Source organism: Molothrus aeneus, chromosome 2 (assembly GCF_037042795.1).
Source record: "Molothrus aeneus isolate 106 chromosome 2, BPBGC_Maene_1.0, whole genome shotgun sequence".
Lineage (NCBI taxonomy): Eukaryota > Metazoa > Chordata > Aves > Passeriformes > Icteridae > Molothrus > Molothrus aeneus.
Window position 1 is genome coordinate 109,581,725 of NC_089647.1, and position 25,127 is coordinate 109,606,851.

The 25,127-nt window shown below is 36.6% G+C and overlaps 1 protein-coding gene across 1 annotated transcript in view; it reads left to right on the forward strand.

The window, feature by feature from the left end:
- Positions 1-24,716, forward strand: part of USP9X (ubiquitin specific peptidase 9 X-linked) — a 97,240-nt gene extending 72,524 nt beyond the window's left edge. Inside the window, exons 27-45 of the mRNA XM_066545490.1 lie at positions 1,148-1,256; positions 1,838-1,984; positions 2,114-2,260; positions 3,069-3,276; positions 5,578-5,798; positions 6,206-6,396; positions 6,818-6,991; positions 8,876-9,017; positions 9,193-9,943; positions 10,450-10,573; positions 11,831-12,056; positions 13,078-13,207; positions 14,830-15,015; positions 16,693-16,913; positions 17,965-18,053; positions 20,374-20,530; positions 20,928-21,140; positions 21,584-21,679; positions 23,119-24,716. Of these exons, the coding sequence (XP_066401587.1) occupies positions 1,148-1,256; positions 1,838-1,984; positions 2,114-2,260; positions 3,069-3,276; positions 5,578-5,798; positions 6,206-6,396; positions 6,818-6,991; positions 8,876-9,017; positions 9,193-9,943; positions 10,450-10,573; positions 11,831-12,056; positions 13,078-13,207; positions 14,830-15,015; positions 16,693-16,913; positions 17,965-18,053; positions 20,374-20,530; positions 20,928-21,140; positions 21,584-21,679; positions 23,119-23,253 (3,667 nt within the window). The 3' untranslated portion in view covers positions 23,254-24,716. The remainder of the gene's footprint in view (positions 1-1,147; positions 1,257-1,837; positions 1,985-2,113; positions 2,261-3,068; positions 3,277-5,577; positions 5,799-6,205; positions 6,397-6,817; positions 6,992-8,875; positions 9,018-9,192; positions 9,944-10,449; positions 10,574-11,830; positions 12,057-13,077; positions 13,208-14,829; positions 15,016-16,692; positions 16,914-17,964; positions 18,054-20,373; positions 20,531-20,927; positions 21,141-21,583; positions 21,680-23,118) is intronic.
- Positions 24,717-25,127: the final 411 nt, after the last annotated feature.

The following is a 25,127-nucleotide window of genomic DNA, read 5'->3' on the forward strand; positions in this document are numbered from 1 at the left end:
AAGACCTTCTTGGGCATAACATTTAAGCAGTGCAAACCTTCAGTTTGGAAATGGTTTGAGGGGTTCTTTCATGAACTTGTTTAGTGAGGGCTATGAAATACTGCTCTTGGTAGTTTTCTTGAGTCACAGATTGTTAGAAGCTGAGAGAACATTCTGGAGAAGTGTCTCTGCATGAGTCCTTCTTGTGCACTTTGCTTTGCGCATGGTAGCAGTGATGGTGCTCAGCCAGGTGCATCTTTGCTCTGACCTCAAGGTCATCCTAATGTGGCTTTGAAATCACAGTTAACCACACATGAAAAAGCTCTGAAGGGAAGAGGATTCTTTGGTGTGCTTTCCACTCTGACTCCATGGGCACAAAACAGAGGCAGCCACACCAAACAGACACTGCAAAACTCAGTTTTTCATATGTTGAGATACTTCCATAAAATCATTCATTCAGCATTCGTGGTCTCTTCCCACACAAAAAGAGTTGCTCCCAACAGTTTTTACAAGGCATACTGCTCAGACAATTAATCCTACAACTTGAAAGAAAAGGATTTGCCCTAATTTTTTTTAGGTTTTTTTTTTTTTTTTTAACTGAAGCTTATCCATTCCTGCATTGCTCTAGTGATTAGATTAGGTTCTGAGGTGAAAAATTTCCTTTAATTATAGCCACTTGAATTTTCAGAAGGGTCATCATCTCTCACATCTTACTAATGATAAATTTTGATCACTTCAGAGATACTCAGCAAACTGCTGCAGTGACACATAAAAGCAGTTTTACTGGAGTAGTTCTCCTTTGTACCTGGTTTTACCAGGTACAACTGGTGCTTGATTAGGAAAAAAAAAAATTTAGGATTGCAAATGTTTGTGTTATGCAATAATTGCTGTCAGTTGCAAAGGTGTAGTGGCTTGGTATTTCTAAGTTTCTTTTTCTTTAACCTTTAAATATTTGATTTGTGGAACAGGTTTTGTACTAGAATTCATGCATCTGAAATTTCATTGCAAGGAGAAATGATATGATGGGGTAGGGAATAATTAAACTGTTCATGTTTCCTACATTATGTTCAGTTTTAGAAAATGGCATTAAGCAGATAAACACAAATTTAATTAATGTCCTGTCTGGATAAGGAGATTGAATTTAATGTTTCTATTCAATTATTTCCAGAACTGTTCGTCAGATGGCACAGGAGCAATTCTTTTTAATGGCTACCAGGTGTTGCATGGGACAGAGACCTCTCCTTTTCTTCATTACCCTGCTGTTTACTGTTCTAGGGGTAAGTTTTCAGAGATAAAGTCTTCAGTATGGGAATGTATGTAAAAAGTAATAGGACAAAATACCTGCAAGAAAAGACAAATTGCTATTAATAACAGTCATTATAATATAGATTGCTTCTGACCTACAGACAAGCAGCACAGATGATTTCCATTTGAGCTAGATCAGGGGAAAAGGGACTCTTGCATTTTCTGATAAGAACATGAACAGTAGTCTTTAATGTCTGCATTTGATCTTTGGTGATTGCTAACTTTTAAGTAAAAATTATTAGCAGGTTAGAGAATACCTGCAGTTAGTGCCTTCTCCTACTGGTCCTGCCAGGGCTTTCCAGCTCATGGCTCTCTTGAACATTTGATCAAAAGTTTTGATTTGGTTTTCTTTTTCTTATTCAGGTATAGAAATTGTTACTAAAATAGTTGAGAAGTCATTCATTAGCAGCCAAGTACAATTTTAAACTTGTAAAAATTAAAAATTACCTTACACTTGTTTTCTTCTATATTTGCTGTGAGATTTAGGAGAAGTACGTTGGTGTTGCACTGTAAGTAGAAGCAGTTATAAATTCTTTGCTTTTGGTTTACTCAGAGCACTGCAAGAGAGAGAGCTAAGCATTCTGGAGACTACTTCACCCTCTTAAGACATCTTCTTAACTATGCTTACAACAGTAATATTAATGTACCCAATGCTGAAGTTCTTCTCAATAATGAAATTGACTGGCTTAAGAGAATCAGGGTAAGTTTCAGGATAAGTTTATTCCTGATAATTAGGTTTTTGCTGCAAAACTGCAAAGTTTCTTGTAAACTGCAGTTCTGAGCTTAATGTTTGCTGTTTGGAGTGTCCTAACTTTCTCTTAAATGGCAGGATGAAGTAAAAAGAACAGGGGAAACAGGTGTTGAAGAAACGATCTTAGAGGGTCACCTTGGAGTAACAAAAGAGTTGTTAGCATTCCAGACACCTGAGAAGAAATACCACATTGGTTGTGAAAAAGGAGGTGCTAATCTCATTAAAGTAAGTTCAAGTTTTTTGACCTCTGGAGGGGATTTTTTTGTCTTTGTGAGGTTTTGGGGGTGGGGATTGATTTTTGGGATTTTTTTCTTCTTTGTTTTTACCTATAAATAAGTAAAAAGAAACCTCACATCTTGTGGGTTGTATCCATAAAAATGCTTTTGGTTGGAGTTTAATGTTTCCTTTTTTAAAAAAAATTAAATTGCATGTTTCAGTCATAAAGTGTATTTAACATTTTCATTCTTACTTAAGTACTGTATTTAACATTTTAATTCTTATTCCAGTACTTGACAAACACCACACAAAGATAGTGAGATACAGTCTCACTGTACAGGACTGCTTTCCTTCATTACCTCTGTAATGGCTTTCCTGCACATGTTCTTAATTACTGCTATTAATGCTTAGGGCAGGTTTGAACAAATGCATCACATCTGAGCATCTCTTTAATCAGACATGTTTTCTTTGTACCTCTGATATTGTAAAGCAGGAGTGTTGGTTTTTCAGCACTAATTGTTAAAGAGCTTTGTAGATAATATTGGTTTTGCAAAAGAAATTTTATACCGATCAAGAACAGTACAGATTTATTTTTAACTTGGAGTGGGGAGATGGGTTTGCAGGGAACCACTTTAGAATGGAGTTCTTCTGTTCTTAATTTAAAAGCTCATTATGGTATTGTTCTCAATTTTTACTCTTGGTGGGATTTTTTTGTTAAGGACCCCTCTGGTTCTCAGACATTCATTTATGTTATAACCATTACTCTCTTATAAAATAATTTCCATGGTAACAGCTCTTATTGTCTTATTTTTTTCAGGAGTTGATAGATGATTTCATCTTTCCAGCATCCAATGTTTATCTACAATACATGAGAAATGGAGAATTGCCTGCTGAGCAGGCCATACCAGTGTGTAGTTCACCAGCCACTATTAATGCTGGCTTTGAGCTCCTTGTTGCACTAGCAGTTGGATGTGTGCGAAATCTCAAACAGATTGTAGACACGTTGACTGAAATGTATTACATAGGTACAGCAATCACTAGTATGTAATACTTTTTAATTATCTATTTTCTACTCCTTAATGTATATATCATGTATAGGTTTTGTTTCTATTATCCACTGAACCAAATGCTGAGTTTTTTAGTTCATGGTTTGTTTGTGGCTGCTTTTAATGCTGCAAAATCAGTTTGCCAGTGTAGGCTTTGTTTGTTTTTCTTTATGCAGTAAATGTACTGACCTACATTCCATGGTCACATCCAAATTCCAGTGACAGCCTGACCCTTCCTGTCCCAATTTCTCACCTTTGTCCATACCAGCTCCCAGGAACTTCATTCTGTCTGTATCTTCTACTTCATTCTCATAATTTCAGGCTCTTGCTAACCAATTCCAGAGCCTCACCAGCTTAGTTTTAGAGCCAATTTCTTGGTTGCTCACCTGATTTGTCATCATTGCCCATACACAGACACAGGTCCTCTGTCCTGCTTCTCTTTTTAGTTCTGAACTCATTCTCTGCTTGTCATAGTCCTTTTTCAGGCTCCTTTTTGGCCTTGTCTCAGCACAGCTCTGCACTGAAAGAACTTTCTCCTTCTCACTAGAGAAAGGTTGTAGTGATTGCTGTCTGTTCAAAAACTTGCACATGTTAGTGCTTCAAAAGCCAATAGTCAAGTGAAACTTGGGCTGATTTTCACAAGAAGGACAAAAGGCTTGTTTTCAGCACTGATTATTGTTGTCATAAAAAAAGCATTTCTTAAAAATTATCAAGCAGGAGGATATTTTCTCCAGCCCTTAAGAGACACTAAAACCATTCTGCTGTAATATTAAGAGGGAAAGGGAATCAACAACCACCAAACAAAATCCAAACACCATCAAACCAAGGAAACCCAAGCTCATATGGTGAGAAAGGCTGGGAGAGTTGGGGTTGTTCAGCCTGGAGAAGGGAAGCCTCCAGGGGTACCTCATTGTGACCTTCATTACTTAAATGTGGCTTGTAAGAAAGATGGAGAAAAAGATTTGTACCAGGGCCTGTAGTTACAGGACAAGAGGCAATGATTTTAAACTGAGAATAGATTTAGATTGGACACAGGGAACAAATTCTTCACTATGAGAATGCTGAGACACTGGAACAGGTTGCCCAGTTGTGGGTGCCTCATCCCAGAAGTGTTGCAGGCCAGGCTGGATGGGGCCCTGAGCAATCTGGTCTAGTGGAAAATATCCTTGCCCATGGCAGGGGGCTGGACTAGATGATCTTTAAAGGTCCTTCCAACCCAAACCATTGTGTGATTTAACAGATGTGTAAATTCAGAGTTGAGCAAAACCATAAGCAACTAAAAAGAGTATCCAAAAGTGGAAATTGTCCACTGCCTCTCAGAGTGTCAGAGCTACTTGCTTGAATGGTGCTCTCAGTGGGTCACTTGAGGTTTTTCAGTCTCTTCCTGTTCAGTTCCATCTCAGATGAATAAACTATAAGGGCAGCTTTATGGTTTTCCCCTCTGCCCCATCCTTCTTTCTTCACCCTTTTCTATTGGGAAGTAGTGTATTTCTTATCACCTCACAGTTAGGGGGATTTCATGGCATTCCCTTCCATTCAAGTGTTTGATAAGCACAACAGAACACCAGATCTCTGTGGTATGTCAGACAGAAGAAAGAACAAATGTATGAGCTGTGCATGCTCTGGGATTCATATACCAAATCTGCTTGTTAATAAATATGCATGCTCTCTTATATCAGAATTATTAATATCAAGTTTTTTGTGTAAAACTACAGACAAAACAAGAGGTTAGCTTAGGTGATCATGAATGTTCTCAAAGCGATGTGAGGGACCTGAAAGAGAAGACTCGGGAGGAAAAAAGTATATAGCAAGTTATATAGATAGCATTTGCTAAAACTGTTTCCCATCCTGGCAAGAAAAAGTGAGGCTTAAGTGAAATTCTATAATTTTTTGAAGGATTGTAAATTTTTGAGAGTACTATAATTTTTAGAAGGTTTATAAATTGGTTATATATTCTATATTCATTCAGCTGAATTCTTCAGCTAAGAAACTTGCTGGTATTGAGGAAAGACTTCTGTTTCATATATAAATAGACTAAATTTTTGCCTCTTTAGTTATACAGTAGAATAAAATGTTGTAATAAGATTACAGATAGAACAGTCCTTCATAGAAGTTGTTTAAAGTTTAGCTATTACATTTTTTGATGGAACTTTGTGTTTTATTAAATTGCAGTATGATACAGACTTACAATAATATGCAACTGCCCTTTGTACTGCATGGATGTTTTCTTTATTTTATAACAAACCAGTTCCCTGACCACTCTCTGCTGTTTCCTCGTAGCTTGTGAAGCACTCACAGAATGGGAATATCTGCCACCTGTTGGGCCTCGGCCACCAAAGGGATTTGTGGGACTGAAAAATGCTGGTGCCACTTGTTACATGAATTCTGTCATTCAGCAGCTGTACATGATTCCAGCCATCAGGAACGGGATTCTTGCAATAGAAGGCACAGGCAGTGATGTAGATGATGACATGTCTGGGGATGAAAAGCAGGACAATGAGGTAAATTTAATTATATAAAATTACCTAATCTTTAAATTGTAATTACTTTTTTAAATGAAAAGGTTGTAATAAATTTCAGTTGCTAATCAATCACTCTGATTTCCACTGATACCTGTGGGGAAAATAGGATAATATTTCATACTTGAATAGGTTCACTGCCAGAGGGGCACTTCAGAATATCCAAGTGGCAGATCCAGGGTTTGCAGAATTCCTCCTCAGGCATTTCTACTGGAAAGCACTGCACCTTATTTCAGCCACCACAACTTTGTTAATGCAAAAAAAAAAGACAGTATTTGGGTTTTCAGCTGAGTATGAAACACCTTAGATTGTCAAATTAAACAAAGGATAAAACTAACTACGGGACAGCTACATATGGAAGTAAATTGCACAAATTTTCTGCTTTTCAGAGCAATGTTGACCCACGAGATGATGTGTTTGGTTATCCACATCAGTATGAAGATAAACCAGCACTAAGCAAAACTGAAGATAGAAAAGAGTACAATATTGGAGTTTTGAGGCATCTCCAAGTAATTTTTGGCCATTTAGCAGCTTCCAGGCTACAGTACTATGTACCAAGAGGGTTTTGGAAACAGTTCAGGTAAGTAGAAAATTGAGTATTGATATTGATTCACTGGATCACTGAAGTGCAAAAAAGCTAATCGTAGTAGAATGGCAACGATGTAAAGTGTAAATTAGCAGAAGTTGTGCAGCTTTATCTGCCTTTTCACCAGTCTGTAGAAGTCTGTTAATAAACTATGTTTACAGCAGAGCGGTTCTTTCGAATATTAGCAATTTTTGATAGTGAGACTTTGAATTAAGTATGAAGTTATACACAAGAGCTTGTTTTCACTTACCAGAAAGTGTCAGGGACAGAACAACAGGTCATATAGTACATCAAAAAACAGTATTTTGGCTCTTCAAGGAGGAGGGGTTAGGAGCTTGAATCATATATTTTTTCAAAATAAAATTGCTGGCAAACAAAACAAAAAATATTTGACAAAATGTGCTTTCATTTTCAGACTCTGGGGTGAACCTGTAAATCTACGTGAACAACACGATGCTTTAGAATTTTTTAATTCACTGGTGGACAGTTTAGATGAAGCTTTAAAAGCTTTGGGCCATCCAGCAATGTTAAGTAAAGTTTTAGGAGGGTCCTTTGCTGATCAGAAGATTTGTCAAGGATGCCCACATCGGTAAGTGTTGAAGATTTAAATCTTTTTTTACAGAAAAACAACCCATGTTTGTGTCCTTATAAAAGTAATTAGAGTCAAGAGTGGGCTTTTTGTGTGGGTTTTTTATGCTAATAGATTTTACTACCTTATTTTTCCTACAGCTGAACATTCATTTGTCTACAAGTACTTTAGCATTATTGCTTCTACTTCACAGATTGTATGTGAGGCATTGTGTATTGATCAAGGCAGGAAAAGATTATGTTTTTTCATGCTAAAAGTGAAAACAATTGTAGGGACTAAGTGCACTGTAGAAAATTTTAATACCTGGCCAACAATTGTTGCTGTCTTTGGTTTTCCATAATGTGTGTTTAGAGCTGAGCCAAGTAGGAATCTTCAGTTCCAATGAGTAAAACTGTTCATACTCACTATGTAACCTGTAATTAAGGTCAGTGGTGTAGAAAGTTCATCTTTTTCTTAAGACTTCTGCTGTATTTTAGATACTTTTAAATGTGAATACTGAAATTCAGTTTTGTAGAAGGCATATAAGAAACCACCCATGTCAAATCAGACTGCAAGTGTGTAGCTCACTGTTTTGATGATGGTTATTAATGAAGGAATAGAACTCAGTATTGTAAAGTTTTAATTCCCCTGACTTTTTAATTTATCTCTCTATTTGGTTAAAATTGCATGCAAAATGGTTAAAATTGCATGCAGAATTCAGGATGGCTTAATGATTAACTTACTCTTTTTGGCATTTGGCTTTTTTTAAAATTATTGTGTTTATTGGTGGCCTTCTTACTGTTCAGATCATGTATGATTCTTTAACAGTACATATCTCTGTACATTGCCATTGCAAATTCTCTTTATTTTGAAAGCTGATCATTTCCTTTAACCTCCAATTAAAATACTGGAAAAAATTATACAGATGGATTTTATTGTGGTACTCTTTCAACTTCAATTGATCTAATGTATGAATAAGAAGAATTTGTAAAGTGAAGATTTTAGGTTTCATGGGTTACAGTGAGTGACTAGAAGTGAGTTGAAATACTGCAAGGTAAAATGATAGCACTGATTTCACCTTCTATGCAATGGTAATGAAATGGCAGATCCAGACCAGAAGCAACATGAGTTACCATTCATTCTTTATATTATCTATTATCCAGAAGTATTTCTGTGTTTTTTAACTCTACTGGATTTACATCATGTTACTTATTAACAAAAATGTCGTTTAGGGAGGAGAGAACTGATAGTAACTAAACTGTGGATTTGTCTATGGCAAATAAAAGCCTGTCTGTATTTTTTGTAAGCTATTTATTGGATGAATTAATATTGCTGTTGGTTGAAGTGTTTCTAAATATTTATTTATTCAGCCTTTGAATGCTTGATTGCATATCAGGGAAACAAACCCCTTCAGGGTTACACTGGAATAGCTGTGGCTTTTTAAATTTATTCATCACTTCTTTATTTTAAAAACAAAAAGTTGCTTCCAGGATGTATCAGCTGGTTGTCTCTCAAGCATTGCTGGCTCGTTGCTAGAGATTTGTTCACAGATTATATTTAGAACATGATGTCAAAGTCAGTCATAAACATTCAAAGAGATTTTATGAAGATGGTGATTCAAGGTTTTTTAGATAGAAAATAAAAAGGCTTTTTGTTTGGGTTTTTTTGCTGAATTGGCATCTGTTTTGAACTATTATCATTAGCTGTGATACAGTATTTGTGTTTATCACTTTAATTCCTGACCATAAAAATACAGTGTGCAGATACTGTAATGTAACTGTAGGAAAACTGCTGCAGTAAAAAAGAGTTCAGTTCTTTTACTGCTTACACACATGGTACACATGTAAAACATCAAAAGTTGAACACATTCCTGCCTTTCTCATACATTTACCTCTTCATTGCTAGGTATGAGTGTGAGGAATCCTTCACAACTCTGAATGTAGATATAAGGAATCACCAAAACCTTCTTGATTCTTTGGAGCAGTACGTCAAAGGAGATTTATTGGAAGGTGCAAATGCATATCATTGTGAAAAATGCAACAAAAAGGTAATGATTCCTTATATTTTTAATTTGTGTACAGCTGTGATGTTACAGCTGTACTAAGTTGAGTCTTAGTTCATGTTTGGGAAGAAAAATCATCCTTTCATTACTCAGTTTGGTATTTGGTGAGAGTATATGAATGGAAATTTGAGAGCTGGTAACTGTTCACGTCCTTTTTTAGGTGGATACAGTGAAACGCTTGTTGATTAAGAAGTTGCCTCCAGTTCTTGCGATCCAGTTGAAACGATTTGATTATGACTGGGAAAGGGAATGTGCAATCAAATTCAATGATTATTTTGAATTTCCACGAGAACTGGACATGGAGCCTTACACAGTGGCAGGTGTAGCAAAATTGGAAGGGGATGATGTGAATCCTGAAAATCAGATAATACAAAATGAGCAGTCAGAAAATGAACACTCTGGGAGCACAAAATACAGACTTGTGGGTGTACTTGTGCACAGCGGCCAGGCCAGCGGCGGACATTACTACTCTTACATTATCCAGAGGAACGGTGGAGATGGTGAGAAGAACCGGTGGTACAAATTTGATGATGGAGACGTGACAGAGTGTAAAATGGATGATGATGAAGAGATGAAAAATCAGTGTTTTGGGGGAGAGTACATGGGCGAAGTGTTCGATCACATGATGAAGCGGATGTCCTACAGGCGCCAGAAGAGGTGGTGGAATGCTTACATTCTTTTTTATGAACGCATGGACACGATAGACAAAGACAATGAACTAATAAAATATATTTCAGAAATCGCTATCACCACTAAACCCCACCAGATTAAAATGCCCTCGGCCATCGAGCGAAGCGTGCGCAAGCAGAACGTGCAGTTCATGCACAATCGGATGCAGTACAGCCTGGAATATTTCCAATTCATAAAGAAGTTGCTTACTTGTAATAGTGTCTACCTAAACCCTCCTCCAGGTTAGTATGGGAGTGTGATAATTATGGATTCATTTTTTACAAGAAGAGTTTTGGTTTGTGTGGCCAAGGATTTATCTAGCCAGTGAAAATTTGGTGTGTCCTGCTTTGAATACTCCTGTCCTTCTGCAGTTGAACACCTTCTTGTTGAATGGTTCATCAGTGGTAACTTGCCAGAATATTTAGCAAAAAATACTTTGATAAACTATCAGCTATTACTCAGTTACTGTACTAAATCAAGTTAAAATACTCAAGTTTGAGGGCTCTTTTGTTGAAAACAGTTCTCAAAGGTGAGATGCTGAATTTGTAAAAGACATATGTTAGCCTCCAGGTGCCTGTATTAAAGCTTACATTTTCAAATGATACATTATAGAAGCTAGGGGCTATTTTAATCAAGTTTCTTCTAAAATTGGAACACCATATCAGACAAAACAGTAATCTGAAATCAATTAAATTATTAAAAATTGCTTTTACTTTGTCTACATGTGAGTATTCTGATTTTTCTTTAGGACAAGATCATCTGTTGCCTGAAGCAGAAGAAATAACTATGATTAGTATTCAGCTTGCTGCTAGATTTCTCTTCACCACAGGATTTCATACAAAGAAAATAGTCCGTGGCCCTGCTAGTGATTGGTATTTTGTCTTTTAACAACAATTGCAATTTTGGAAGTTTGATGTCTGTTAAAAGATCCCATTTAGATACATGGTGAAGGTGCATGTGAAAAGGGGGGAAAATTTGAATAGAAAATACTGGGAAGAATTTGAGCCTTAAAATATCCTGCTGATCTGAATAGTTTCAAATTTCATTTTCAAAAAGAGCTTAATTCTTTTTGAAATTCTTAAATTCTTAAATCTCATGTTTGAAAATGAAATGCTCTATCTTTTAAAAAGAATAAAGGAATGGAAGCTGTCACTAGCACAGAACTAACAGGTTATGTTTTCTGACAAATTCAGGATGTTTTTTACATTGTTTTAGTGATTTTAAACAAAGCTCTTTACAAGCCATTGTTGCAACTTATATTTGAATTCTGTTTGTGAAACATGTATAATAGTCTTTGAGACATTGTTGGCAGAGTACTTTATGTACATTGCTATGGAGCCTGTAATTCAAATCCACACTGTGACAAACAGTGCCATCTTACTCGTTTTAGTCCTTCAGCTGGGTTATTCTCTGCTGGGGAGAGGAGTGGGGATTGCTGCTGGTCAGATTGGAGAGAAAATCTGGTATTCATGGCCAGTAGTTTACCAGGTATTAGTAAGTAGCTGTGTAATAATGGCAAATTCATACCCCCAGCAACAACTTCCAGAGTAGCTTAAGTTACTCCTTTTAATTTAAGAGATCAAGAAGAGTTCAAATATTCCTGCTGAAAGGACAGAGTAATGCAAGGCCCTCTCTGAAACAGATATTTTAGTCTTTGGGTATTGGTTTTTGATTTTGTGAGGTTTTTTAAGGTCTCTAAATGAGACTATAAATTCTTGTTAGGCTACATATTTAGTTGTGTGTTGTACATTTAATCCACCTGTGTTCTCTGCTGCTCACCCTCTCCCCCAGTTCCAGTACAGAGACAGTGATGGCTGCCAACACAGGACCTGCTTTGAGGAGTAGTTAAGGGGTGTAATGCTGTCTTAATTCTTATAGGTGATAGAAGTAAAATTAGGTTAGGTTTTTATTTGAAGTTAGGTTTTTAGTTGAAGGGTATCTTCTTTTTCTGATTGCTCATAAGAGTATCACTATAAGAACTACAAAGTATCTAATTAGAATCATTTTGTGAACAAAAATGATTGGGTATCACCTTTAACCCATATTTTCTTCAAACTCTGCCAAAGAACATGTCTACCAAATTCACTCATGTCTGCATTTGCTCATAACTGTGCCATCTCCTGTTGCAGGTATGATGCCCTGTGCATCCTGCTCCGTCACAGCAAGAATGTACGTTTTTGGTTTGCACACAACGTCCTTTTTAATGTTTCAAACCGCTTCTCTGAGTATCTCCTGGAATGCCCCAGTGCAGAAGTGAGGGGTGCATTTGCAAAACTTATAGTATTTATTGCACATTTTTCATTGCAAGACGGACCATGTCAATCACCTTTTGCCTCTCCTGGACCTTCCAGTCAGGTATTTAATTTTCTAATGAAAAGCTTTTGAAATTTATTCTTACTTCTTCATTATAAGCACTTAATGTAAAGTAAACTCTGGTCTTTGCACTACTGAACAGGATGTAACTCAACCAGTTAGAGTTGCTGTCAGAGGGTTCAGTTTCCCCTCATTTGTAAATCTCTGTGAAGGCTCAGTGAGACCTTTGAGCTGGGAGTGTGAAATCTGCAAAAAAAAAAAAAAGCAGTGGTTATTTTAGTCAAGTAGTGTCTAGGGAAGCGAACCCTTGTTTTTATTTAGAACTGTAAAACAAACAAACCCCCACAAACAAACACACTAACCTGAAAACCTGCAGGAGTTCCCTAAGTTTTAGTCCCATGTATCTTGCAACAGTGAAATTGTTAAAAATTGTAACTTAGTTTAGGAGTAGACAGTGAATTGCCTGATTTCACACTCAAACAACAACAACAAAAAAAGCCTACATCTTATTGTGATACTTGTGATAACAATGTTAAAAAGATCAACTTTTTTGAGCCTTTGCTTTGTCATGTTTTAATGTCTCTTTTTTCTTACATGATCCCATTTACCTTCCCAGAATGTTTTCACTGCTGTGTCCAGCAAAAGAATTTGTTAAGAATTTAGTTGAAGCTCCATAAGCTTAGGAAGTGTTCTGTGTTGTGAGGTATTTGAGATATATCTGAAGAGGTAATTGGGTTGTCTTAGTCTACAAAGTTAATGGTGGAATTGCATGTGTGTTTCTTGAGTATTTAGGCCTATCTGCTATTGGAAAAAAAGCCCAGTTAAAAGTTTCTGTGGCTATAATTTCATGGACTTACACAGTATTGAGTGATGGGAGTCTTATTGGGTCTGTCTGTGTCTTTTTGTCTGAGACACTCAAGACTGACCAGGTGCTGCCACTTTGGAGCTTGTATAAATCCCATACCTTGTAACCAGTTCTGTTCTCTGTCATAGTAAAAAGTAGAAACTAAATCAAGACATGATAGATTCAGCCACTAACAGCAGAACTTGTTTCTTTCTGTAGGCTTATGATAACTTAAGTTTAAGTGATCACTTACTGAGGGCGGTACTGAATCTTCTGAGAAGGGAGGTATCTGAGCACGGGCGCCACTTGCAGCAGTATTTCAATCTGTTTGTGATGTATGCCAATCTAGGTAAGCAAATTGCTTTTACTGCCAACACTGTAATAAACTGGGGCTTTATTGATGATCCAGTTACAGAGATAACAGCAGGAGGATCCAGTTTTCCATCCTTAGGCAGATTGTTATAGTTATGTGTCATATAAATGCTCCCTAGCATCTGTGTTCCCCCTCTTTGGAGTTTGGAGCTTCAGTCTCCCTGTCATCCATGGAAGATAAACATGAGAAGCTTGGAACTGTAAAACAGTGTCCTACTGAGAGAGGGTGGGAGTGAAACTTTATAAAATACTTGACTGTTGCTGTTTATCAGCTCATGCAGGAAGTAGACAATTTTAAAGGAATTTAATTTCCTATCTCTAAAATTAATCTAGACAATTGTGTTAATTTAATTACAGCTGTAATGTCTGTTGCTTTCATATACTTTGCCTAGCAAAGCATTCTCTGTCTGGCAGGTTTGTGTCATGACACCAGAGTAGAATTAGTGTCATGGCAGAGAAGAGAGATGCAGTTCTTGTGCTCCAACTTCTCTTTTCTTCTTCACTAGCTTTTCATAGTCAGTGCAGTTCAGGCCTCTGAGTGCTCTCCTACTCAGAGGCCAGATAGGAAAATATAATTTTATTTGTGAGTCTGATCATTATCATGATCTACCCTGCAGAGATAAACCTGGAAATACTAATACAATAAGCAGTTGTCCTTGTCTCATTACTGTTACCTGAAGGCTTCTGTATGAGTGTAGAGTCCATTCAGCAAAAACCACAATAACATCATTCCTGCATTTTGTGGAAAAGATTAAACTGTCTGACATTTTGAGAAATCAAATAGTAGATTGTTCACATCAGAGCAAGTGAGAGGTCAGTTCTACCAAGAATGCAACTTCAAAACTGTCTAGCATAATCAGAAAAAATGCCATTAAAAAACCACTTACACTCCTCCTTATCAGAAAAATAGAAGGTAAGGCCCAGTTGTATTTCACAATAAGACAGACTTGGAAATGTATGAAAAATCATTACTTTTAAGCAAAATAAGAAACAGAATGCAAGAAGGGATATAGTGAATTTCCTGGTGAGTACTTGTATAGTACATGCATGGTATTCTTGTAGTAAAGGCAGATGTAAGTTTGGATTTTTTGGTTGGTTGGGGTTTTGGAGCTTTTCTTATTTATTTTGTCACTTAATTTACATTTATTACATCGTGTGGCACAGTTAAAAAATGTCTTAAGTTTGTGATTGATGTATCTAGGACATGATAGAAAAATAAGAAAACACACTCTGGGGGTTGTTTTTCCTATCCTGGGCCTCACAATAAAAGGATTAATTTATTGTCCAAAAGACTTCTCTGAGGCTTTGCTATTAACACAGATGCTACTTGTGCATTGCTTAAGTGCTAATGAGCACTGTGAAGAAATGGTAGTAATTTACAACTCTCCTTCAATGTGATTTTTCACCTGTATATAATTTTCTTCTTCTACATCTTGATTGATTTGATTATTTTTTCCCCAGAAGGTATAAATGAGGTTTAATAGAACTCAAGAACTAAAAAGTTACGAGTCATGTAAACTCTTGGTTTTTTTCTTTTAAAAAATTCTAATTCTTCAGTGCCAGAAACAAGATTTTTTTTCCCTTCCCTTCCCCATAAAGGTGTAGCAGAGAAGACACAACTTCTGAAACTAAATGTTCCTGCAACCTTCATGCTTGTGGCTCTGGATGAAGGTCCAGGCCCTCCAATTAAGTACCAGTATGCTGAGCTGGGGAAGCTGTACACCGTGGTGTCACAGCTGATCCGCTGCTGCAACGTCTCATCGCGGATGCAGTCTTCTATCAATGGTACAGTGAATCCTCAGTTTGCTTTAGATCCATTGACTAAACCAGTAAATGTCTTTTTGTGCATGTTTAGCTATTATTTATAAAGTGTATCAGCTGGAAAAATGTTTTCCTTTTATGTTTAGCAGCTCCTTTCAGTTAAAGAAACAAATCTGTTTGTTGTAAGCAAAACTGATTTGTTACACTAAAAAGACCAAAACAGAAATCTGTTCTGTATAAAATGCAGATATTTTATATTGCTTGGTTTATTCCTTAAAAATATAGGGAAATAATTAGTAAAGTAAGAGGCTGTTCATTACAAAATAGTAATGCTTTTAGAATAGTTTAAGCCCATTGTCAAGAGTTGTCCAAAGATGTTTTTATCCTGAGTAGGCGATGAAAAATAGACTACAGAAATAATCTGTACAGGAAAAGCACCACAGCAGGTTTTGAGATAACTGATAGTGCTTAGCACTGAAGAGATGTTGCATTGTTTTGGGCAGCTCTTGAATATGATTTGATGCACGTTCACACTCAATACAGCAAACAGCAGCCAGCGCTTCAATTTATAAAAGATAAAGAATCAGTTAGAAATTGATTAACCACAGTGTAAATCATTAACATTTCCAATAGCTGAATAGAGTGCAGTTATTTTTGAGGAATGGTGACAGGATATTGGGCCATGTGGACTTTATAGCCTGTATCTGTACACGTTCTGCTAAGCATATTTTAGACAACCTAATTAGAAATCTGTAGAGAAGCTATTTAATGGGAAACTCATTACAGCTTGATGTGTCAGGCTATAAAGTCAATAGGCTAGACTGTGCTGTAGTGAGATTAATGAACTGAAAATTTTACTGTGCTGTAATAAGCTTCAGAATCATGTGGCAATTTTAGTTGGGTTTTTTTCCAGTGCATTACTGGAAGCTTAGACTGAAAAGGTGTCTACCCCTGAAAAATAGTTGTATATTCAATATATTTATAATATTGTACTAAAAAAGATTATTTATATGAACTTTGACTACTAATTATGATTACTGTTTGCATAATAAAGTTATTTTTTCTTCAGCTTATGAAACTAGAAAAGTTTTCCCTAGTCTTCTGTGCATCTTCAAACAATAACTCAAAACACTGCTAAATTTAGAAACATCAGGAGCAAATCAACATTCTTTCACTACACAAAATGAAGCTGACTAAATAAGATACGTTAATTACAAAAGCATATTTATTCTCTACACTCCAGAGATTCAAATGGGACTGTTCTAACATGGATACTCCCCTGAACACTTTTGCATTGTCTTGTGAAGTAAACAGACATTGTGTCCTTAAAATATGACTTGGGCTGTGTTACACAAGCAGTGAAGTAGATAAATGCAGGAGATAAGAGGATTTCTCTGAGAAATCTCAGTGAATTCTCCTCTTGCATATGAATATGTCTCCAGCTGTTCTGCTTTGATTGTCACTGCATATTATCAGAGAGGGAGAAGTAGCTCTCTCAGGCAGCAAGTGTCAAGCTTCACAAATATAAAAATTAGTTATTTCTTACTATTTTTTTCAAAGAAAGTCAGCTGTTAAGGTGGGGGGGGGATTGTGTTTTTTCTCCATCTGTGTTTTTTGATGAGTTACACCAGTTTGTATTTTGGAGTATCTACACTGAAGGTACTTCAGCACCTTTTAATCTGTAATAACTGTTTATTCCAGGTAATCCCCCACTTGCCAACCCTTATGGTGATCCTAATTTATCTCAACCTATAATGGCACTTCAGCAGAACGTAGCAGACATTCTGTTTGTGAGAACTAGTTATGTAAAGAAAATTATTGAAGATTGCAGCAACTCTGAAGAGACCATCAAGTTGCTTCGTTTCTGCTGTTGGGAAAATCCTCAGTTCTCTTCCACAGTCCTCAGTGAACTACTTTGGCAGGTAAAAAAAACAAGCTAGGAGAAAGATGGGAATAAAATAGGAATGATTCTGCATTTATATGTAAGAATGTTATACTAAATACTGAAGGGGTGCTTGATAAATAAATTTCCTCAAGATGGCATCCTCTGTCAGTATTTACAGTCTTAGGTCTGTACATCACACTGGAGCAGTGGGAAGTGCTTTATGAATTTAGGGAAGCACTCAACCATTAACAAGTCAGGAATGATGTGTTAAGGGTGGAAAGTAGACTGAGGTGGTCTTTGTGTATTTCAAGAGCATCTGCTAAAGCTTTCTGTCATTATCCATAAAAGAGATTCATAGGTGACATGAAAAGTTGGAATCATTTCCTTAGATCTCCCTTGTATTTGTTTCAAGTATGTTTGTTAAGTAAGGTTTTTTACAAGTCTGCAGAACATTTTTGGCTTCAGACTCAGCAAAGAATCTTTGATACTGTCTTACATTTCCATTGTAATTTCTGTAAGGTCAGTTACACTTTTCCACTTCAAATTAAATTCTTTACTTCTGTTAGCCCCTCTTTATATTTGCACTTTTTTTTTTTTCATGTAACATGACATTTTTCTATGTCCCTTTGTTTGGCACTTGAAAGATTCATAATACAAATAACTTAATTGATATTTTATTAGCCATGTATTTTACATTTCAGGATAACCTGTGAAAACAAGCTTTGTACACATTGCCTAAAAGTAGCAATATCAATGAAAAGTGCCATTTTTAAATTTTTCTTTTCTAAAGGAATTTCTAAGGTACTGTCTTCAGCATATCATGCTTGGGGCTTCAGATCAACTGTGTCAGAAAATCATAGAGACATTTTCTCCTTTACAGAACCTACTGTATTTAAAAACAAATCAAATTAAATTGCAACCTGCAAAATTCCTGACACAACCAACACTTTCTAGAAAAGAAGTACTGTATCTAGAAATACCCTTTGAATTACAGTAAACTTCAAATGAATTGTGTTCTTGTATTTCACTGTGTAAGCTGCCTGCCTCAAGAAATGCTTTTTTGTGTTCTCTGCATTTTCACTTTTTAGGTTGCATATTCATACACATACGAGCTTCGACCTTATTTGGATCTGCTTCTGCAAATCCTGTTAATTGAGGACTCTTGGCAAACTCACAGGTCAGTATTTACCTGTGCTTTTATAATTCAGTATTGTTCTGTACATATTGTTTTTCCAGTGGTTCTGTTGCTAATCCAAATAATGCAATTTTTTGTGGTTTTATCTGAAATTTTGAGATAAGTACAATTTTTCATATTCCTTCCTATAGAGAAGTTTGCTATAAAGCCAAGATTTTTCACATACAAGAGAATGTGTTGTTTAGGTTAAACTCAGGTTAAACTTCCCTGTGAAGTGCTCAGATTGATTCACAGAAAGGTCCCCTTGGGGTGGGTCAGCAACAGCGTGGGCTTGCTCAGGAGCACATCAGATGTAGGAGTGGTATCAAGACATATGAAGTGTGAATGTGGGAGAAATAATATTTCACATTTATTCACATTATATGGAATTCAGGTATTCTCCATATGATCACGTTTCAAGAGAATTGTAACTCAGCATATTACATATTAATCCTGTTGAAAACCTAATTTTTATGTTTACAGAATAAAGCTTTTGAAAATTATTAAAATTTTTAATTACTCCAAATACTATTTCTGAGAACAGTCAGTTTTTCAGAAGTTTAATTTAAAAGTAGGTGAGATAACACAAATGTCATCAGTGTGCTGCCTGTCAGTGTTTTAAAATGTCACTGTTTCATAACAAGCAGTTTTATGTAGTATGGGATTTACTGAATCATTTCCAACTGTGTCTCATAGGACATTTGAAATACTTTCAGTGAGAGCACACTTGCTGGCTATGGGAGTGGACTCCTGTCATTAGCTGTGGAAGCAGACTGCTCATTTAGAATGTTACCAATTGCCTGGGCTTATTTTAGGAGGGACTCAAAGGAGATGCTGGTCTGGCTTAACCACACTCCAAAATATAATAACTGAGTTGTAAGGGTTTGGTAATTTTCTTTATGGGATTTGCTATGCATATATAATGCAGTTAGCTTATATTATCTTCTTGATAAACAAATAATTCATGAAGTAAGTCCACAGTTTGCTGGAGGATGGGCATTCTTTAATAGATATGAAGTAAAACAATGGATATTTAGGGTTGAACAGCAGGTGAGGAATCATGGAAGTGGTTGTTGGGGATAATGCTGTATTTGGAATAGTGGGGTATGAACGAGGTGTAATGTTGTAGTTAGTGTGGCTTCCCTAGAGAAGTATATCACTGCATGTCCCATTGCAGTGGCAGGAGTAGCACTGCTCCATGGAATTGTGTTAGGCTTCCACAGAGGGTATTAAATGGCCAGCTCCAGTCATCCACTCCATGCTGCCACTTCTGGCCATAGCTTGAAGTACTTGTCTCTGCCCTGTTCTTGGTTTTGCTGTGATAATCAGAGAGTTTAATGATCTCATCCAATAAAAAAAACTCCAAAACCCAACAAACAACCACGAAACAGTGAAATTGTCCATTGTAAATGGTATCTTGTAACTGCTGGAAACCAAGTCTCATCTGACCCTGGGCAGTGTCCATCCTCTGGTACTGCAAGATCACTGCTGCTGGCCCTTGGCATCAGACCCACTCTCTTAAATTTCTCTTGATTTGACAGATTCAAGTGCCAAGTTTGGAATGGTGCAGGTGCCATTAAATTAATTTAACTGAGGTAAAGCTCAAGCCTTACAGATGGAGCCTGGGCTGACAGCTGCCAGGGCTGTGAGGAAAAAGGGCAGTTCTTTCCCTGCCATGGGTGTAGCTCTGTGAGACACCACTGTGGGTTCTGTGCCCCCTCTGACTTTTTTTCAAAGCCAAAAGTGTGCCAGTTCTCAGTGTTTGCACAGTTTCAGGGTAGCAAATAATTCCGCCCTGTTAAAGAGCAGAAGACACAAAAACTGGGCTTAGTTCCAGGGGATGCCCAAGTCCCTTATCCCATGCACAGATATGTACCACTCATTCCCCTTCAGAGGAGCTGCATGTAAAGAGTGTCTTTGACAAGCATAACTGAGTTTAAGTAACCATTCTGTTGAGGATTTAACTGTTCCAATTCTGTAAGGACCTACTGGGTTAATAAGGCTGATTTGTAAATGCAGTAGATACTTTAGCAATAAAATTGAACTGTTAAAGTTGATTACTGTGACTAGAATTAATCATAATTACATTTTTATATATCTAGCTCAGTTATATTTTTAGTATGTTTGGTAATTTTTAAACTAAGTTATATATATGACATGCCAGGTTAATTTTCTGATTTTTAAAAAACCCTCTTGACTAACACCAGAAGTCAGAACATCAACTGTCCCTTTTGTAATTATATTGTATATAGAGCCTTAATTCAAATGCTAAAACTCTGTAATACTGAAAGTTTTGTCATTGTTTTGGTTTGTTTTTTTCTAGGATTCACAATGCACTTAAGGGAATCCCAGATGACAGGGATGGACTCTTTGACACCATTCAGCGCTCGAAGAATCATTATCAGAAAAGAGCTTACCAGTGTATAAAGTGCATGGTAGCTCTCTTCAGCAACTGCCCTGTAGCTTACCAGATCCTTCAGGTGATACCTTTTATTCTGTTTCTTGCTGGTTCTTTCCCCATTTCTGTGTTTAAAAAAACCCCAAACAAACCCCACCATTATTCCGTTTTTAACACCTCAATTAAATTACAACTTCCAGGGACAACTCATTTGAACCTCCTGTATGAGAAGGTCATTATAAGGGATTGAAAACAATCTGGTTAAATTCACACTAATTTGCAGCTGTGATACTGCTGCAAATCTGCAGACTTCATTTCAAATTTAAAGTTTTCTTTGGAGAAAAAAGGAAATTTGTGACTCCTTTAAACAGCAGTAGATAGGTTGGTGGTTTCTGACAGCTTATGTTTAGGAAAGGAAAAATGCTTCTGTTTTCAAGAACACAGGAAATAATTGTGAATTGTTCATTTTCCACCTGCAGAGCAATGGAGATTTGAAGAGAAAATGGACCTGGGCAGTGGAATGGCTTGGAGACGAGCTGGAGCGTAGACCATACACTGGCAATCCCCAATACACCTACAATAATTGGTCTCCACCAATACAGAGCAATGAAACATCAAATGGCTACTTCCTAGAGAGGTCACACAGTGCTAGAATGACTCTTGCAAAGGCTTGTGAACTCTGCCCAGAGGAGGTAAAGAATTAATTTGACTTTCAATTAAAAAAAAGAGTAAAGTGCTTCTGTAAATAATTAACCTTAGCAACAGTCTCCACTCCTTTAAGAGCTAACACATTTCATATGTACTTATAAGTATGGATTTATGTTTTTATTTTTCAGTTTTTATTACTATGCCTGTGGACATCTGTCACTTAGAGAATTAGCCATATAAAATTGAAATTGACCATTTGAAGTAGGTTATGAGTGGGTCTGTATTTCCAGTAATACATTGATAGAAGGAATTTTCATTTATTACAATACAAGCTATAGGTGACAGAGTGGGGTGGAATTTTTCTCTGAATGTCTAAAACGTGACTCTAGCATGTCTGAAACAAAATTTGCACATAGGATTGGTTTGGGCTAGAATAATTGTAATATGTTTTTAAGAAGTAAATTAAATGGGCTGTTTCAAACTTTAGGAACCAGATGATCCTGATGCCCCAGATGAACATGAGTCTTCTCCACCTGAAGATGCCCCACTGTATCCCCATTCACCTGGTTCCCAGTATCAACAGGTAAAAGCTCTGAGTTGAACTATTTATTCAGAGTTTCGGGTTTGCTTTTTTTAGCATTTATAGTGGCTTAAATTATAGGCATTTAGCCAGAAGCATGTTATTGTCAAATACCGTGTTTGGAAGAATAAAGGTACAGCTCCATTTCACCAGGAGCAGTTTCACCATCAGAGCTTCAGGTGGGAATTTTATCAGATCATGGATTAATCATCCACAGAAAGAGCAGAGAGATTGATGTAATCACAGCCTAGTGCATACTCAATTTGATTCTGTTGTTTTTATTGACATTGATAATATTTTGTGAGCTGCTTTCTTGTTTTCAAATATAAGATCAAGTCTCAAGGCCTGAATTTGGATAAGTGGAAGGCTTTTGGAAAAAAGCAGATGGCTTTGTGGCCATGTAACTCATGCTATGAACAGTGATCTCTAAATTTTAAGAACTATAAAATCCAAATCTGTTTTTATGTTAAATGGCTGCTTTGTTAATACTTTCCAGTGGAAAGCCAGATCTGGAAGAAATCATAAACAGGGTCTTCTTATAGAATTGACTAAATTATTGGATCCCTCACTTAGTTGCCATATTTTGTTCCAATTCATTTTGTATATTCCAAATCTGCTAATTTAATTTCCTTTCCTGCCCAAATCCATTTTCCCCTCCATCTTGCTTTCCTTACTTGATGTTCTCAGCAGAGCAGTTGGTAAGTCATGCAGATTTTCCCACTCCTTCCTGAGCTCCCGAGTTCAGACACATTCCGTAACCTCACCATTGCCCTTGTCGTGTGTTCACTTTCTTGCAAGAGATAGCATTTCTCACTAACACACACCCAATCCTCAAACTCTTGGTTTCTCCACAACTCTGCAAAACAGTAGATAAATGAGGTGGTTTTGTTTGCCAGATCTGTGTGTGACTTCTTAAATTGGGGCAGAGCATTTGTAGAAAACTGCTGGTCTAGATTTCATTCAGTTCTGTAACACTGAGGTTTCCCCCTTAAAAATTAAAGTATGCTGCATAAACATAGGTTTGCTTTTTCCATTGTTTTAGGGAAAAAAGTCAAGCTGGTTGAATCTGTTAATAAAATATGTGCACAGTGTAATGTGGCAGCACATAGGCAACCTCTCTTGGTCTCCTTTTTTCCTTTCTTGCTGCTTTTGCTTTGCATGTAACTGTTTGTGATTCAAAAGCTGAGATTACTGTTTCAACTGATCTTTTATCTTTACAAGTTAAAAGTTTGTTTCCCTTTTGTGTAAATTGGCCAGGTACGTGAAAGGTGTGACTCAGAGGAATGAAGCAGCTGGGATGTGTGTTCATACCATGTCGGTACACAAGAAGTTGGTGTGCTTGAGGACACTTGCCAGTGGTCTGAGTGGAAAGGGGGAAAGCAGGGAGTCAGGAGACAGCCCACAGGGTTAAATCCCTTTGAAATGTGTGTGCTTTGTTGCAGAATAACCACGTGCATGGACAGCCATATACGGGCCCGGCAGCACATCATATGAACAACCCTCAGCGAACTGGCCAACGAGCACAAGAAAACTACGAAGGCAGTGAAGAAGTTTCCCCGCCTCAGACAAAAGATTAGTGAAATGCACATAATCAATTAACTTGCTCCATCAAGACTGTGCACCCAGGCCTTACAGTCCAACTTTTCTCTGTGTCTGGCTAATATTTAAAACTAGAAAAACTATTCCTAATCAACATGGAGTGGAGAGTCTATTCACTGTCTTATCTGCAGAAAATTGCTGTCAATATATAACCCGCCTGCAGTGGAAAGTGTATAGTGTTTTGTAATAAATGGCCTGATGCTAATGTGTAAATGGCAAAGGTGTATATAGTATATTAATGTTTGACTGTTAATTCTTGAGCAAGAAACATTTTTTTTTGTCTTGATGAGACTCACAGATCTACAAAAACAAAAAAATAATTTCTTGATATATCTGCTGCGCTCTGCAACCAGTGTTGCCTGCCTCATGGCAGTTGGATCAACTCCTTTACAAAAAAGCCTATCCATGTCAACCACAAAAATAGTTTCATGTTAATTCTTTGCCACTGGAGTCGATTTTACTATGAGCAACGTAATGGCTGGTAACCTTTTAATTATTTGGTTGATGTGGAAAATTGGTGATGTAACATTGTTTCTAGATCTTTTTTCATTGCCTTTTTCATTCTGGTATTAGGTTAATCACTTTGAAGCTATAGTTATGCTGTAACATTTAGCATGGCTTCACACCAAGTTAGTGTAGCCAATGAGGGAAAAAAAAAAAAAAAAAACAAGCGTGACAGCAGTTGTCCCAATGTGACAACTGTATTGCTCAGAACTTTTTCTTCTTACACCTAGACTATAAAATGGGGAGGGAAAATGTGACAAACAAGTGGTTTTCAGTTTCACATATGTTCCTCACATCTGATGTTTGACAGTTCTCTCTCTGGGTGGGATAAAGAACACTTAGTTTTCAGTAATAGGAATTTAAAAGATTTAAAACAAATATGCAAAAATTTGCTATGCCAGGATGCCTGGAGCATAATAGACTGTATTTGGTGTGCTTGTTTTGTTTCTTTGGTAGAGCTTATTAGATAAACTTCTAACACTTTCCTTCTACTGCATCCCAGTGAAGTGGAAGTCAACAAAATCACAGAGTACTTGTGAGTGCCACTGCACCAAGTTAACTTGCTGGTTTTCTGCTCGTTCACAGTTCTACTTGAAAGCGAGAATTGTCTTAGCTCTTTATCCATTATACAGAAAATCTTAACATTAGAAGCAGGGTTTAAATATAAAAGAAACTACTGGTTAGTCAAATACAATTCTGAGGTATCTCTATTCCAGAATAAACATTTGTTTAAAGACTTAAAGAAACGCATCAGTAAATACTGTATTTAAATGAGAATTGGTAACTTGAATGTGTGTAATTTTTTTGGAACCTGTCTAAAAACCAAATACCCCTGCAAAACAGATACAGCCCACCCTATACTATTTAAATATTTTGCTGTTTTATTTTATAGAAATTATTTTGCTGAATTCACAAATAGAATTTGATTTAAGAAGAATGTTTTGTCCTGTGGTGTGTGTTGTTTTTTGGGGTTTTGTTTTTTAATGGACTGCACAGAAAGGTGAGTTCTGTGCAGTGGCACTATGCTGAATTCTGGAACAACAGTCACATTGAGATTCTGTGCACAAAAAAAAAAAAAAAAATTGGCCCTCAAGAATAAAATAATCAGGACAATTACACTGTAAAAGTTTCTTAATGTGATTTATCTTGTACTTTTTGTATGTTTTTATATATACATATATATATTTAAGAGCACAAGCTTGATGGTGTTTTTTACAAATGAGTTGATAGAAACAAAGCTGCTTATCAAATTAAAGGTCTGTAGTTTTGAAATGAACAATGGAAAATTCAGTCCAAGTGCATTCTTAGGCATTTAGTGTAACAAGGGAGAGACACAGAAGATTTTTGA